This window comes from Ambystoma mexicanum, chromosome 10, assembly GCF_040938575.1.
Source record: "Ambystoma mexicanum isolate Mex_15411 chromosome 10, UKY_AmexF1_1, whole genome shotgun sequence".
In the NCBI taxonomy this organism is placed as follows: domain Eukaryota; kingdom Metazoa; phylum Chordata; class Amphibia; order Caudata; family Ambystomatidae; genus Ambystoma; species Ambystoma mexicanum.
In genome coordinates this window covers 687277271-687294430 of record NC_090932.1, presented here as the reverse complement: position 1 = coordinate 687294430, position 17160 = coordinate 687277271, and the positions used below count along the sequence as shown (strand labels likewise).

The 17160-nt window shown below is 45.7% G+C and overlaps 1 protein-coding gene across 2 annotated transcripts in view; it reads left to right on the top strand.

Annotated features, from left to right (window-relative positions):
- Positions 1-682: 682 nt before the first annotated feature.
- GRK7 (G protein-coupled receptor kinase 7) overlaps positions 683-17160 on the top strand; it is a 313391-nt gene continuing 296913 nt past the window's right edge. For both annotated transcript variants that reach the window (XM_069618281.1, XM_069618282.1), the window contains exons 1-2: positions 683-1404; positions 3613-4050. In XM_069618281.1, the coding sequence (XP_069474382.1) occupies positions 799-1404; positions 3613-4050 (1044 nt within the window). In that variant the 5' untranslated portion in view covers positions 683-798. The remainder of the gene's footprint in view (positions 1405-3612; positions 4051-17160) is intronic.

Genomic DNA, 17160 nt, shown 5'->3' with positions numbered 1-17160 from the left:
CATGCGCATCAAACAGCAGCCGGTTACTCGGCATAAGCTACTCAAGCAGCCTACAGGAGAGGTAACGTTAAAGGTCCCAACAACTCTTGTCAGCAAAATGTCCCCGTGCATTTCAAGTTACAAAAATACGGATATCTGTGACGGAAAAAAAAACAATCACACATTTGTGTAGCACGTCAGACAGACTATCCACTGTGTATAAGCGTCGTCACAAAAGGGGATGCACTCGGTTGCCCCATGGTACTAAATACTTCTGGGCAGTGTTGCGTGCTCGGCTGGCGCTGCTGAGATTCGAACCCGTGGCAATAAGGGCGCAGGCTGCACTTTGTATACCGTTTTGGGCGTACGACTAGCTAAAGTTGTGAGCTGTTGTTCTAAACCTCACTAGCAGCCGCCAATGTATACAGAAACAAGATGCAAAATGTAGACATTTTATTTGAATACAGTGTTTATTTGGCTGCTGACGATTTCATGGACTATGTGTGGCGAACCCGTGCCACTGTTGTTCTATGGACGGCCGTTCTCAGTGCCCACGCGAGATGGCATTTCCGCCTATAGATAGCCGCGCCAAAGCTCCTTAGCAGAGAAACCTCTTACAAGTCACTTTCCACGTACAGTAAAGAGACTTAACGAAAATCCTCACGAGGTATTTAATGCTAAACCGGTGACCATCCCTGTCAGTGTTTCAAGCACCCGCCAGAGCAGCAGCTACCTAAGGACTGACAGGGACCAGCCTGAGGGGTCGAGCTCGTGCACCGGGTCTTCTGGGGGTACAGATCCAGACAACAGGCCCCCAAAATGTGCGACATGGGAGGCTTGGACAATTTGATAGCCAACACGGCCTATCTGCAGGCCAGGAAGAGCAGCGAAGGGGATGTGAAGGACATGATGAAGAGGCGCCGGAGCCTGTGCCTGCCCAGCACCGCGGCCTGCGCAGGCCCCATGAGGGAAAAGGTCCAGGCGGACTTCGTCAGCGTGTGTGAGCAGCAGCCCATTGGCCGGAGGCTGTTCCGGGACTTTATCGCCACTGTGCCTGAATACCAGCTGGCCCAGGACTTCCTGGACGAGCTGCATACGTGGGAGCTGTCAGAGGATGCCACAAAGGACACCCTGCTCCATGAAATGGCGGGCAAATATCTGAAGGAGGACTCCAAGAGCTTCCTTCCGTTCATGAGCCGGAAGTTGGCGGAGAAGAGTCAGGAAGCACCGAACGCAGAGCACGAGGAGCTCCTGCAACTGGCCAAGGAGGAGGCCAAGAACTTCCTGACGGATGCCCCTTTCCAGGACTTCCAGAGCAGCCCTCTCTATGATAGGTTCCTCCAGTGGAAAGCCTTCGAGCAGCAGCCAATCACTGAAAAGTACTTCTATGAGTTCAGGGTGCTCGGCAAAGGAGGCTTTGGAGAGGTGAGGGCCTGTTTTATGATTGCCCAGATTACAAAGATACCTAATGGGATTATTATGCATCCCTGTATAATATATGAAACATCGTGGTATATTCATCCCAAAGCAGAATGATTTAAAGCGTGGGAGTGGGCGGGGCTTACAATCATTTTCCTTTGTAATTCAGGGCGAAAATATATCCCTTCCGAATTTAAGGGATTGAAACATACTTTAAAATGAATCTATATGAATTATATTGTGGGGATGAATTTCTTCCTTGTGATATTGCATGATATTGCATTAGCTTAATGATGACACGGAAGCGGTGTGTGCATGCTTCCATTAAGAGGTTATCAAGATGGTGAATTTTCTTGATTTATATACAGGGCCTGATTCACAGTAGCGTTTTATAATGGCGCAATCCCATAAAAAAAAAACACTGTGTGAATCAGGCACTTAGTATCTACATGAAACAACCCGGCCCAAAACAGGTAGTTGTTTCATTCATGCAGAGTCTCATGGAGGTCGTCGTCCTGCACCACGTTTTAAGGCCCATTTGAAATGTACCCCTATAGAATGAGGTTAATGTTCATAGAACTGCACCAGAAGTCACAGATCGAGCTATACCCTGATCAGTAGCCGGATCGAGTTGAGCTAGACGCTACATTCAGTAGGCCCTTGCTGGGCTCACCGCGCCATGATCGCAATGCTATAGAGGCCAGCTAGACGCAACGTCTAACCATCCACGTTTCAGAAACCAGTCAAGGAGAGCCTTTGGGAGTCAGAGAGCCCACAGCGGGCCCCTGCCTCACTTAAAGCCTTTCAATGAGCATTGTTAAAGCCCTTCTTCCAAAAGGAGGGTTAAGGAACTGAAAGCCTTCCATACATCGCGGTGTGTTTAAAATGTTATTTCCAGCAGTAGGGCCTCAGAACTCCTTTTAACATACCTTGCTGGGAATCGGGCAGTCACAATTCAGATTGTCCGCTCCACCTTTCGTTTTCGTTTTGTTCTCGGATTTGTTCCCGTGATGGAAAACCCGCAAGGCAGTGGGATTCCGCGCGGGATCCAGCTGTTGTAGTTTCGTTCTCATGGAAGTGCTTTACTCCCAATATTTTACGTGAACAAGTAGTTGTTTTATCTTTCCCAAAAGTGAATGTGTACAAGGTGCAGTTAACTAAGATTTATTTCTGAAGCTATTATAAAAGACTTCTGCGTAAAAGTTAACTGGAGTGCTTGTTGAGATCACAGCGACGACTCGTGACCGCCCACACACCTGCAGCTTCTGTCTATCCACAACTATGAAACATAATAATAATGCTTGTTCTCATACAGCATTCGTGCCAACGTCCCCTCGCTTCTAGGCACTATATTATCACATGTCATTATTACCCAGTTAAATGGCACTTCGTTTATCAACCTTGGAAAAAGTTGTTTCGGCTGCAGGGTTCAAACTTGCAAGTGCAGCCTGGCCCCATGTTTCAGGCAAACACTTACCTCACAACCTACCCACCCGGAGATGTACAGTGAACTAGGGCCAGGCACATATCGACCACGCTTCGATAAAAGGGTGCAGGAAACATGGTTGCAAACATGTCTTGGCCACCTACACGATTTACGACACCACGTTGGCCCTATGCTACTCACATAAATGTGGCGTACATGTTCTCCATCAAAGATGTGACCACCACTGTTGCTTGCATTTGTGATCCCCTTGCATCAGTTCGGTCGCCATTTTAGGTCCCTGTCGCCCATCTCACCTCAAATGGCTGCAAACCAACACATTTTGGCCATTGGAACATAATATAAACACATAGAAAAGGGCTGTTTGTGAACTAATTGCATGAATCGCAAAATCACATAAGATGCTCCCAGGAATTCCTATTGGCTGTTGAATAATGACCTGCCACCGAAAGACCAGGACTCTGTAGACTAAGGTGGTGAATATAATAGAGGGTGCATGGCTCCAGGAGTTGGAGGAGGTCCTGCAAATTGTTTAAAAAGAGGTTCATAAAGTGTTGGACAAAAGTGATACATTTAGTGATTATTGATAATTATATAATGCTTGTATGTTTTTATATTGTTTTTAAACTTATTAGCCAACAATACCATTGTGCAAGGTAGTAAGCCTCCCAGATTGACCGCCTTTTTTTGTGCAGCCATCTCTAACACAGGCCCCGAGTCATTATTTATAACTTGTGTCTGTCCCCTGTCTTTGCCTGCTGCTTCTACAGGTCTGTGCTATCCAAGTCAAAAGCACAGGGAAGATGTATGCCTGCAAGAAGCTGGATAAAAAGAGGCTGAAGAAAAAAGGCGGGGAGAGGATGGCGTTGCTGGAGAAGGAGATCCTGGAGAAGGTGCACAGCCCCTTCATCGTCACGCTGGCGTACGCCTACGAGTCGAAACGGCACCTGTGCCTTGTGATGAGCCTCATGAATGGTGGAGACCTCAAGTTCCACATCTACAACATTGGGGAGAGGGGCCTGACCATAAGCCGGGTGGTCTTCTACACCGCCCAGGTCACCTGCGGCCTCCTGCACCTGCACGCCATGAACATTCTCTACCGAGACATGAAGCCTGAAAATGTTCTCCTGGACGACAATGGCAACTGCAGACTGTCGGATCTTGGCCTGGCCACTAAAGTGTCAGAGAACAAGCCAATCAACCAGCGGGTGAGTTATGATTCATATGCAATAGGCAAGGAGGGAGCTCTGAAGTGCACGCGGGTTGGCGGGAGTTGGAACTGGATGATCTGTTTTTCCCCCCCATGCCTATTAAGCCCAAGCCCTAATTCTCCGGGATTTGCTCTCCGCTAAGGTCCTTATGTGGATATTACATTCAAAGGGACAGGTGGTGAGCGGATTTTCTTAATTAACTGTTTGGCTACGACGTAACACACTTAGGGCCGACATCCCAAAAGGTTTAGTTAGGCATGCGCATGTGTGGTGTTTCCGTTCGTTTGGTATGTTTTATAACATACATCTGAAGAAAATAAACACAAAACTCGAACATGTTTCTGTTGCCGGGTTTGTGTCAAGTCACCGCCTTTCATTGTTTTCATTTTGCAAGCAATCACTTGGATTATATGAGGTAATCTCCATTAATTACCACGTGCCCTACTCTTCCTCGACGACAAGGAAAAGGGACGCGGAGATAAGCATTCATTACCTGTTGTGGACATTCAGCATTGTAATTGTAATTGGTTATTTATAATGCCCTTAATAAATACCCAGAGGTTTCTAAGCGTGGGCCTGGGGATCGAACCTGTGTTGCTCTGCGTTGTCTTGCTTCCAAGGCCAGCATGTTGCCCCTGAGCTATCCTACGGAGACCTCAATTGATTTCCTATTCCCAGTACATCTGTAACTTCATGTGACCTCATGCCTCACAGCAAACCTGCATCTAGTCTAGATTGGTCAACATAAGTAAGACCTGCTGGTCTGTACGCCCCATGATCGACGGCCGTCTTCACTCAGCACCGACATGCGTAACCAAGACACCTGTAGGCCCAGGCTCATGATGGGAAATGCAGAGCTACAGGTAGCAATTTCCAAAGAGATGCTTACTAAAAAGCCAGGATAGGAATACGATTTACCTCAGAACCTGGGACCAATTGGCAGGTATGGGCGTTTGGCTGGGAAACATGAGATATTTGGGGGATTTCGTGAAGATTGTTCACAGGGGGCCAGCGTTATAAACAGAGCAAACATTCCACTTTCTCACACACAGACACGCCGTCACCCTATACTTTCGCCCTATAGTGAAGCCTTTTATTGGAACATTGACTTTCTCAAAATTCGATGGCTCAAGACGTCTGACACCTTTAGCAATTCAGCAGGAAATTATTTTTTAAATGTCATAAAAAGAACCGGACATTTTGGTGCAAATCCGTTCAATAGTTTATAAGTTATAAACCATCAAAAAAGGTGTGTTTTTACTTTTTGCATTGGTTTGCCCACAAGGAAAATTCACGTTTTGCTCACATCCACAGCCCAAACCACTGGACAGATCTTCTCCAAATATGTTGTAGGAGAGGCAGGAATAGTTTCTCAGCTTGGTTCATCCAGTAGTTTAAAAACAATTAAGCTGAGAGTGGGCTGACCCCAGCGCCAACATCTTTTACTTAGCTCCCATGATGCATTCGGGAGCAGGGGCTGTTAATGTTGAAATCCTCCAATGCGCTTTAGAGGGTTTTTACTAAAACACTGCAAAGTTGGTAGATTTCTTTTTTAGCCTGTAATAGTGACGTGCCTCCTTTTTTTATTATTTTGAGTGTTATATATTCTGTAGGACACGATTTACTTTTGATCAACGGAATTTGTATATTGCGCTTGTGTTGTTGTTTTATGGATCACATTTTATTTCTGAGTTACACATAACTGAATGACAAATACATTCAAACGTGCTCACAAAGATTAGAAGGGGATAAGGGGATGTTTGACTTGACCTCTAGGCTGAATGTGGGGATGAGGAAAGACTAGCATTTGTGAAGTAGTAGGGTTTGTAAGCGGCCTGGATATGCATTATTGTCTTTGATCTTATGCGGGTGTTCGGGAATATTAACCACGATTTTCGCTAATGATATGTGCCGTACAATGAGCTCCAAAGGCATGAGTTAAAAAGACGCATTGAACTGACTGGACGAGCCCTTTTGATATGAACACTACAATACCTTGCAACTATTATTATTATTGTTATTAATAATTAGTATTATTGGGTATTTGTTGAGCACTGATCTAGCTCTGGGAGGCAAGAGAGCTCTTTACAAGGCACATGGGCAAGTAAATGGCAAGTGAACCAGAGATTTAAGGGAGCAGGGAACTAACAACAGGGGAGGGAGAGGACGGGCAATTAGGCCGCAAGTGCTCTACAAGCAGCCAGGGGAGGAAACAGGGTGCAGCAGATCACCAAGCCTCAGAGTAGGTGGGGAGCCAAGAGGGTGTGGACCTAGGTGTTAAGGAGGAGCCATTAAAGAGAGGGTCTTAAGCTCCTTCCTGAAATGTAGACGCAAGAGTCCAGAAGCCTGGGGCTGATGTGGAGGAGGCTTCAGTGTCTAGGGGCAGAGTTCGAGTCTGCACATGGATCATAGGCCTCCATAGTTGCTGTGTTTCTCAGCAAGGTTGCTTGGGAATTTGAAGACAATGGTCCTCATTACGAGTCCAGCGGTAGCCGTGCCGGAAAAAAAATGGCAGGCTGCTGCCGGACCGGTAATACCATTCCACCTCTGTGATTGCTGGAATCACCGGGGCATTACAACCCCGGTGACCTGGTAATTCCGGAGGCAGAATTCTGTAAATCCCCATTCCCATGGAGTCCTGTAGGACCCCATAGGGATGTGGACCATGGAAACACCGGTTCTGTCTATGACAGAGCTGGCGTTTCCATGTCCGCCTGCAGACGGGTGCTGTTACTTCCACCAGGTCAGACCTGGCGCAAGTGACACCTCCCGCCTGCAAGACTCAGAATCAGCCAGTCCGGAAACAACAGTGGCGGCGGATTTACAGCCACCGTTGTTTCCGGACCAGTTGACTCATAATGAGGCCAAATGTCCTTGCAGACGATGCAGCAGGATTGGAAGGTGATGTGTGCTTGCAGAGGGAGCCAGTACAGTTTGATGTGAGTCTGAGTGATGTGGTCGAAATTGCAGAGCCCTGCTGCAGCATGACAAAGTACAGAAAAATGACTACGAGCCTGAAAGTCATTACAATGTTATAAATAGTTATGCTTCCTCTTCCTCATTCCAGTCTCACACTCTCATTCAGCACAGTCTCTTATGCTATTTCTCATTGCAGGCCCTCATTCTCTTCCTCGAACCAGTCCTCATGCTCTTTCCCATCCCAGTCTTTCATGCTCTTCCTCGCCTCAATACTTCTTGCCCCTTCCCGACCATGTTCCTTATGCTCATCCTCGTCCCAGTCCCTCATTACAGTCATTTGTACTCGTCCTTGTCCCAGTACCTTGTGCTCTTCCTTATCACAATCCCCCAATGTTTTCCTTATTCCAGTCCCTCATACTCTTCTACCTCTCAGTCCTTACTGCCCTTCCTCTTTCCAGTCTCTCGTGCTCTTCTTTGTGTCAGACCCCTGTACACATTCTTACACAGGGTCACATAGAGCCTTCCTAAGCACAAAAAGGTATGTGGTATTGCAGTGCCCATGCATGTACTTGTTTTTTGTAATGCCCTACATGAAATAATATTGCTTTACAGCAGAAACATTGGAGAAAAATGGGGTTGGGACAAAGAGGGAGGGAGGAAAGCGAAGGAATGGTGAGTCTTGCAAGACCAGGGTGAACCTGAAAAGAAGCAGGCGAAGGGATGGGAGAAGAGGTGGAGTTGTCCATAAATTAGGTCTCATTCAGGCAACCTTATACTGTTATCTGATCTGTTCAACAAAACGAACAATTTATAAGTCAGAAAAGAGAGCGGGTGATATTTAGCCACAACGTTCAGCTGGCGAAACCTTTTTGGAAAACAGTTTTTTAAGGCTTTCTTAATCGCAGGCGGTTTTCATCATGCCTCGTTGTTGGCAGGCCTATGTTGCAAAGAGGGATTAGCTTCCATCCACTGCTTTGTCCACAGAGGCAAACCTGCCTTTGGGGGCAGTCAGAAGGCCACCAAGACAAGGGGGTGCCTCTAAAAAGCTGGGACATCTTTGGCAGAGCTAATAACAAGTCAAGAAAAGGAATCCCGTGATTAACTCATAGGTTGTCTGCCTTTTAATAATAATAATAATAATAATAATAATTTGGCATTTATATAGCGCTACGAACCCTTAGGTATCTGAGCGCTGCTTATTATTACCCACGGTGTGTGGTGCTCATTTATCGACCTCGGAAGGATGAAACGCTGAGTTTGGCGCTGCCGGGATGGCTCTGCACTGATGTCAAAGCGAGCGCTCTACTCGCTGTGCCACTTGACCGGCTGAGTGCTTACAGGGACTTGGATGTTTATGCTAGTTTATTCTAAGCTTTAAAAGATTTATTACAACACTTGTATCAATAACATCATTTATTAAAATACATTTGTTCCCATCATTGTTGCATGAATATAATATAATGTCCTCTCCTACTGCTCTGTTAGCAGTGAGGTCTTCCAGGCACTTTGCACTGTAATAGAAATGATACTTATACAGTGGATGTAGCGCCGCCGTAGTTAAGTTTACATGACACCTTACATAGGAAAATGTGAAAACATGTTCATTATAACTTTTCACCTGCTTTGAACAAATACACGTTTGACCACATCCTTCTAGGCACCCCACATTTGGTGAAATTAGACTGGCTGTTTTATATTCAAAAGGGCGATGTTTAAAAAGGTGTTTTTTGCATTGAGTTCTGAAGCCATGTTTCCTGGAAAAATAACTCGAAATAAATTCCTTTGAATTTTTATATTTTTTGGCAGACATCTTGACGTTAGTTCGAACCGGCGCCCCCATAGAGATATTGAAAAAAGGGTGAACAGTCAAACTCGAGAAAGTCACTATTTAAGATTTTAAAAGTATATATATTTCAATAGGGACATGTATTGGGCTTAAGTTAGTGTTAATTGGATGTGGAATCCGTTGGCAGGGGTGCCCCCGACATATGGCGATAGGGTAGAGAAAGGACCCTGAGGGATCCCGATACATGGAGGGAAAAGTGGAGCACGGGAAGGAGAGGACAGGTGGCGGGTGAGGGCGACACAACTGGAAGCTGGTGGTGAGAGACTGTTGCAAAGTTACCAAAAATGTGGTTTGTTTAATATTGATCAACATGTGTGTCTCATATGATGTGGAAAAAACAAAACATTTGGAAGATGATGGCCCAGTAAGAAATGATGAATTTTGCTAGTGAAGAGCTCTAAATATTTTCCCCCTAAGTAGCCCGAGAGAGCGAGAGCGCCAGGAGGGAGTCTGAACCATCTGGGAGGGGTTTCCCCTGAGAGAATATTTTATTTCCTCGGTTGAAAAGTGCATTGCACAGCACACATTTCAGAAAAAAATGGTAAAAAAAACCTGTACAATTTTCAATATTTGTTTTAGTGAAAAAGACGCACAAAAGGCAACGGATACCAAGTCACCACATCAAATGTACATAGGTGAATTTTTCAACAATTTTTCATGTTGGCTGTGTCCAAAGAAAAGCATGAGGCCTGTCTCAACAATGTATGCCAGCACTGCCCAGTAGAACACATTTCCTTGCTGGCTGTCTGCAATATATCAACAAAGTAGAACATGGACCCTCTTTCTTTTCCTTAATTTCGCATTAGCAAATCAAATAAATATTCTCAGCAGGTTTTCTAGATCATAGTCGTTTCACAGAATTGTCTCGAATTATTGTGAATGTAGAATAAGCCATTTGAGCCCAGTCACACATGCCACATCACTGCCCAGTAGCCCTCACTGGAAGCTCACCTCCAGTTCAGAGCCATTTGAGCAAAGCATTGTGGGTATCTAAATTAGCCCCAAATCAAGCTTTTAACTCCATAAACTTGTCTTTGTCTGAGAGGCAGTGTTATTGCATGCATGGCCTCCTCAATGGAAGACAGCCCGCTCTCAAGGGTGCAGACAACTGCAGACCAGTTTCACACTTATTGATGAACATCACTGCATCATTGTCTGAGTAGTGTTATATTCTGTTGTTCTATTTCAATGCGGTGTGGTTCATATATGTGTTGTGCTTTGTCAGAATCATGCGACAGACAAGAGGGCACGATCTCTGAATTCTTTTATTTTTTCCTCAACGTAAACAAGGCATACACTTCCCCCAAGCCTAAAACTCCAAGCCCTACTCCAAACAAAGAAACAAGTAAAAAAGGGTGCTCGCCATGGTGTCAAGATGCCTTACACAAATGAAATACCTAGTCCAGAATCCTATTTAAACATAGTTTCTTTCCCTACCTCTACAAAGGAAAAACACAAACACAACCAAGACATATTTGTGACATTTCCCAATGAATGGGGTGGCTGATGGCTTCTGACCCCCACTCCTTCGTCCCTTTTCTTTACCATAGGCCCTTGCGTATGTTTATAGTTCCAGTTTATATCGTTTGTGCAGTGCTGGAGTGCCATCCCCGGAACTCTCACCTGCCCCCTCTCTCTCTCTCTCTCGCTCTCTCTCTCTTGCTCTCGCTCTCTTTCTGTCTCCATCTCTCTCTTCGTGTTTCTCTTTCAAATTTATGAGTCTCACAGTCCTTCTCCCATTGGGGAGAGTTTCTTCTTTCTTGGGACTTTCTGACTTCTCCCCAGTGAGGGTCCTTTCAGTCTCTTCCTCCCTTCTGTGAGGCTTCACCCCTTCTCATTCCCCACACTGGTGTGCGTTCCTCTGTTCCCCACTCTAGGGCTCTATTCCTCCTCACTCGCCACCATGGGGCTGGTCTCTTTCTTCCTCCCCACCCTGGGACTTCACCATTTCCTCCCTACTTTGCAGCTTGTCTATTTCCCCCTCCCCACTCGGGGCTTCTCTGCTCCCGCCACACTTCGGGTTTTGTCTCTTACTTTCTCCCCACTCTGTTCTTCCATTATGTCTTCACTCCTGCGTTTTTCTCTCTCTTTGTTGGCACTCTGGTACTGCTCCGTTCTTTCTCCACGCTGGAGCTTCTCTTTATTTTACGCACCACTCTGGGGCTTCACTATTCTCTCCCGACTCCGACTCCGGGCTTTGCCTATTTCTCTCCCCTTTTCCGGGGCTCTGTGCTTCTTTCCCCACTCTGGGGTTTCTCCCCTTGCCGCCTGCCTCTCGTTCCTCTGGAGTACTGTGTGCCTGCTTCGGATGAGCAGTGCTACCTGGGAGGGGTGTGTAGTCTGCCCAGTCCTTCGTTTGCCGCAAAGCGGCTTACGTGACTTGTCAACTGGAATCCGCACCAGGTGGCGTTCACTCTCATCTCCCATTCGCTCGGCATGGTGCTCTGTAGGCAGCTTTTTCTATAGGATTTATCTCAGGCTTCAGAGGTTTACCGTTTTCGTGGCCGCACCAGACCTACCCTGTTACTCATCCACGGGGCCTGGTTGCACTCCACCAGTGCATGCTTCCAGACTGGACGCCGCGTCTGGTGTTCTCTATCTGTTACCGGCCACACACTCTTTGTGTGCTATGGTGCAGTTGAACTTTGTGAGCTTCACAGAATCTCTCTCCTGATCAGCCCTTCAATTTACAGACCCCTTGGAAGCTGGTCTTTTAATCTCTCTGCCGTCTTCCATAAACACTGAGTAAAGTTTGGGTCAGAAGCTGAGTCAGCATTGGAAAAATGGTCAAAGCATTCTCATACACCTTAGCTCCTACATCCCGATATATGTATTAGTTTCTTGGGGGATGGGGACTTAAGTCCCTCTCTGTGGGTTTCGTGTCCTCCTAAGTGGGAGTTGCCTCCAGAGGGATCCCACTTACCACTTACCACATCCAACTTACCCTGCCCCCTAGGGGGTGTTAAGCATAGCAGGCTCAACTCTCTAGTCCCAAATTAATCTCTGGCTACAGATGGGAATGGTTCCTGGCTGTCTTCAAATAGCAGCTGTTTCTCCTTTGCTAAAACCCCTCTCTACATCCAACTACCACCAGAATTCCCAAATATCTTTTGTGGCTAAACTACTTGAGGAAGTGGTGACTTCATAACGTCAAACCTTCTTTTAAGAAGCTGGATGACTTGACTTTATCCCAGGTTATAATATGAAAATGGTCCTTTTGGCTGCCTTAGACAATCTAAAATTCTGCATAGGTGACATCCTTTTGAAACATATGTTTGGGCTTGGATAACAGGAGAAGGCTTGAGAATGGATTCACTCCAACCGAAAGCAATCAGTGCACCTCACACCCATTAATTCATCCATGAGAGATATTTCCTGTGTGGTCCCTTAGGGTTCATCGTTCAGCCAGCTTTTATTGAACCTATATATGATCCCATTATTCTAGTGTGTAGTTTGAAAATAATGTGCTATATGTACGCTGACGATACACAGTTTATTGTGAGCCTGTGGAACAGCAATGATAATCCAAAGGAGCAGTTTAAGCGTTGCATAGAAAAAGTGAAGATCTGGATGGCAGCTAACTATCTCCATCTAAATGAGCAGAAAATAGAAATACTTATTTGCAAACCTTATAGGATCAAAAAATAGCGAGGGGAACCCTTTGGGGAATGCGATGTGTGACCATCAGTGTCCAGCCCCTGCCCCAAGCCAGTGGGTCTAGTGCGTAATCTTGGTGTTTGTATAGACCCTTCATTTCACATTAAATTGATAGATTAGCAAGGTGGCTAGTAGCTGCTGTTTTCAAGTAAAAACCTTAAAATATTGTGTGAGTTTTTTCTCTTTTCCTGAAAAATGCTTTTATATCTAGTTGCCTTGACTATTGTATTGCCATTTACCGTGGGCTCCCAAATAAATCCCTGACTAAAATCCATCTTATTCCGAATGCGGCGGGAAGGCTGATATTCCATTGTATGCGCTGCAACCCTATTTCTCCAACTCTCTGTACCCTAAACTGGTTGGCAGTGGCTAAGAGGGTAGGATGTAAAGCACGGTGTCTTCTTCATAAGGCGTTTTACAAAGCAGGCCCTATTTTTTTACTAGAAACTGGTTCTCCCATTATGCTCCTGAGAGATATCTGTCACAAACTGGACATTTTGAACCAAAAAGTATGCCAAGATCAGACGCTTAAAGTTTGACCATTTTTATTAGGGACTGTGTACAGAGGTGGGCTAACTTAAATATAAACAGGATCTTCTCTCAAATAAAGAAAAATACAACATTGGCTCATTCCACACATTTCTCCTGTAACAGCTTTCCCAGTGTCAGAATTAGAGGTCAAGCTTTCATCCTCTGCCACCGTTCCAAAGTCTCAGAGGTTTTGCCTCACTCCAGTATGTAGCAAACCCTCTTTCTGCTCCTCTGTGCCTAGTAGCAGGCTTTCCTGGGTCTCATACCCCAAGACTAAACCAGCCCTTAGTGTTCCGCAGGACCTTTTGGGGGTCCCTTAGGGTTCACTTTGGGGTCAGCAGGGAGAGAGGCAAAAGGACCAATCCCTAACAGACTTTCTTCCTGACTCTGTTCTTCCCACTACCTCTCTGAACTGCCACTAGGCGTCTTGACACCCTCTGGAACCTCCTACTTCTAGATGACTAGGCAGCTTCTTGTTCCATGAGTCTCCTTTCAATATCTTAATAAACTCCATATCTCTTTTCTCTATGCTTTCTTCTTTCTCTTCCAATGCTCGTTCACCCCTGGACAATATTCTTCACTCTGCTCACCTGAAGACGTATCATCCTGGGTCTTCTCACCATCCCTTACCCCCTTCTGCTGGTTTATTACTGTCTCCTTGCTACCACCATGGCCTGGTGTCATCACCTTCCACTCCACTCTGGATCTTACTTACTTACTGCAGCCTTCTAATGTTACTCCATCTTTCAACTCCACTCCAGGTTTTATTTCCTCCCCCTTCCGTCTGCTCTTGTCTCTTCCTACCATTCCTGGTTTTACTTCCACCTTTTCTATTATTCCTACTACCACCTTCCGCTCCACTCCTGGTTTTGCTTCCTCCCTCCTTTCCTTCATTAATACTATTGACTTCCAATCCACTCCTGTTTTACTTCCTCTCTCTCACCTTTAAATCTCACCACTTTCTTTTTTTCTTCTGCAAATAACTCTCCCTCCTCTCTCCTGCTGCCAACTTTCCACCTCCCCTCTCTAGCACACTCCTGTCTCCATTTTCCCAAATCTCTATGGCACCTCTCCTCTCCAACAAACTCTTCTCTCCAGCCTTCTCCAAACAAGAGCCACCTGCTCCTTTGAGCCACCAGACCGACCCGGGCTGCTTTGCTTATATAGCAACATGCCTCCTGCCCTTGATTGGAATTAGGGTTGATAGTCTGCAGCTGTGAGGGCGTGAGGGTTGTCATTGCCATGCCCCCCTCACTTCTTGATAGTCAGATTGAGGCTCAGAGGGCTGGGCTGACTCTATAAGAAAGTCTGTGTGCAGGGAGAAGCAGAACAGGCTGCTGGTGGGGATGATATAATGCTGTTGGGAAGGCAAGTGTGTTGGGGTCTATCGGGATGTTTAGGTTTCTCACAGGGTCTCCCTGTCCTTCAAATGTTTTGCAACGACCTCCTAGTCCTTGAATATATAATTTCATTTCCCTGATCCGTTTCTGGTGTTTCCCTGTCTGAAGTGACAAGACTGGGTGTTTGTCCACATTTTGCCCAGCCCCTAATTCCGTTTCCCGGATCCAGTACGGGTTTTGTTTCTGTTTCTGAGTGGCATTGTGGGAAATGTGTTTTCCCATTACTGGTTTGTCCGTGCACCCAGCTCCCTGAGTCTCCTAGTTCATGGCCACAAGATGAAGGTCCTGGTAGGGGACTTTGTCACACATATTAGCTCCGCTTCTGCCAGGCTTTTGACCCTACCACATATTTTATAAGACATATACCATGTGGTAGTGCATTCCCTGTCCAGGCATAAAAGCTTTGGAATGCTCTACCCCTTTCACTTTGGGAAATGGTAGATCACTGGCCTGTTAGATGCAACTTAAAGACCTGGTTGTTCCCTAAGTCATCGGAAACCCCGCAGGCGTTGCTTATTAGGGTTTTGAGCTGAGCGTCTTGGTGCTTCTATGGAGGCAAGTTGTCGTTCTATACAAAACCTCTACCTACCTTCAACCTACCTCTCCAAGTGTCAATGATTGTGTTAAGCTCCTCAATTGTTTTGGTCGAATCGGTTGCCAATGGTTCAGTGGAAAGATCATTATTAGTTTTGTACTTGATAATTCCTTTACGGTAAATTGAAGGTCTTGGATGGTTAGCAATATTAAATCCAATATAAATACACTGTGATGTGATCATTTTTTGTTGTGGTATAAGATAGACGTTAGTAAGATGAGTAGTTAATGCATTTTACTTTTAATTTTCAGAGTGTGTGACAGCCTAGGGTGTGATGTTGACTTCTTTTTTTTTACTATGTGTTCACGTTGTATACTTAATGCTTGTTTAGTTGTGTTTTTAAAAAGATATTCTTTACCTTTTAACTTGCCTAACGTAGGCACAGCTTTCGCTTCAGAAAAGCATGATTTATTTTCTTGTTGCTGGATGGTGCTGCTGCCTGGATGGTGCTGCTGCCTGGATGCTGCTGCTGCCTGGATGCTGTTGCTGCCTGGATGCTGCTGCTGCCTGGATCTGCGGCAGTGCCCTCAAACAAATACATTATATGATACAACAATGTGGACTTCTTAGTAGCAATTAGGATGTGCTTAATATATGCCAGCATACCACTATAAGAACACATTCCTGCAGGCTGTGCCCAACATATGCCAGCTTGCCACTATAGGAACACACTTTCATACTGGCTGTGCCTGTATTTTCACTGTAAAAGCACATTCAAGCTGCCTGCTCCCAACATATACCGTATGCCTCTGCAAGAATTCACTTTCATGCTAACTGTGCACAGGTTATGCCAGTATTGCTAGCGGAAACCCATGTTCAGGCTTGAAGTGCCAAAATAGTATTGTATGTCATGGTAAGAACACAATGTCATGCTGACTTTGCCCAATATATGCCTTTGCACCACTCTAGGAGCAGGCATCATGCTGAATGTGCCCAATATAAACCCAGATTGCTACTGCAAAAACATTGTCATGTTGGCTTTGCCCAATATATGCCCTCATGTCACTGTAAAAACACATTTTTATGATGCCTGAGCCCACAATATATGCCAGCATTGCCACAGTAAAGTATTTTCATGTTACCATCCTATACTAAGAATATAGCCACGATTCTCACAGTACAACATGTTCATGTTGCCAGTGGCAGCGGCTGGTGAAGTTTAAAAGTAACGCTTCGTAAAATCTCTTCCTGATTTGGCGCGAGTCCAGCCTGCTCGGCAGGAGTTGTTCGGGTCCTCACCTCACCGAATGCGTGTTTTAAAATGGGAGAAATGGGGCATTTTACAGTACATTATTTAGTAAAGTTAGATTGAAAAAGCTCGGTCCCATTAGCCCATGTTACCCTCACTGCCCCTTTGCGTCATCATGCGGCTCTGTTAGCCCCAGATATGGCCCATTTGGCTCTCAATGCCCGAGTTCTGCCACGGAGGGCGCTCACTTGCTCACTTCTTCCCCCTGTTCCTATGACTTGGAAAGTGTTGCTCTATGTCGCTCTTGCTTGCCCAGTTCTGCCCATATGGTTCTTGATGGTCCAGTCCTGACCCATGTGGCTCTCACTAACACAGTTCTGCCAAGCCTGCATCTTTGACTACATGGTGCAGCTCCCTAGTACCATCTTTCGGTGCATACATGTAATTTAACATGCCATTGGAGTTTGTTGCCTGTGCAGCTAATTCTGGCGCTATATTACTCAGGGTCTATTGTAACATGCCTGTAATTAACATTTGCACAGTGTTTCTAGAACTGTGCTTTTTGTCCACTGAGTGTTGATTTTGCCTTCAAAATGTGGTTAGTGACCATCCAACTTCCCAAATTAGGATCGAGGACAATAATACATGGCAGAGCAGGAATTTGCCAATGTGTTCGAACATTTCTCTTCGCATGCAACATTTACTCGTCTTTTGCATGTCTGATTTGACCTTTGGCCCACTTTGCCCGAATACCTTCTAAAATACGAACAGGGAGAGGTAGGGTTGCGGGGTTGTACCCCGCTGCCCATGTTTGGTATTTTGTGGGTGCAGGGGTGTCCCGCGCTTCCTGAACATTGGCGGCGTGGGACAAAAACAAACGAACGTTTAAAACGTGGGCCCGAGCACTTATACTGCGGGCAGTTTCCCGTGAGCAAAAAAAACAAAAAACGGACAAACAACCCCAATTCGG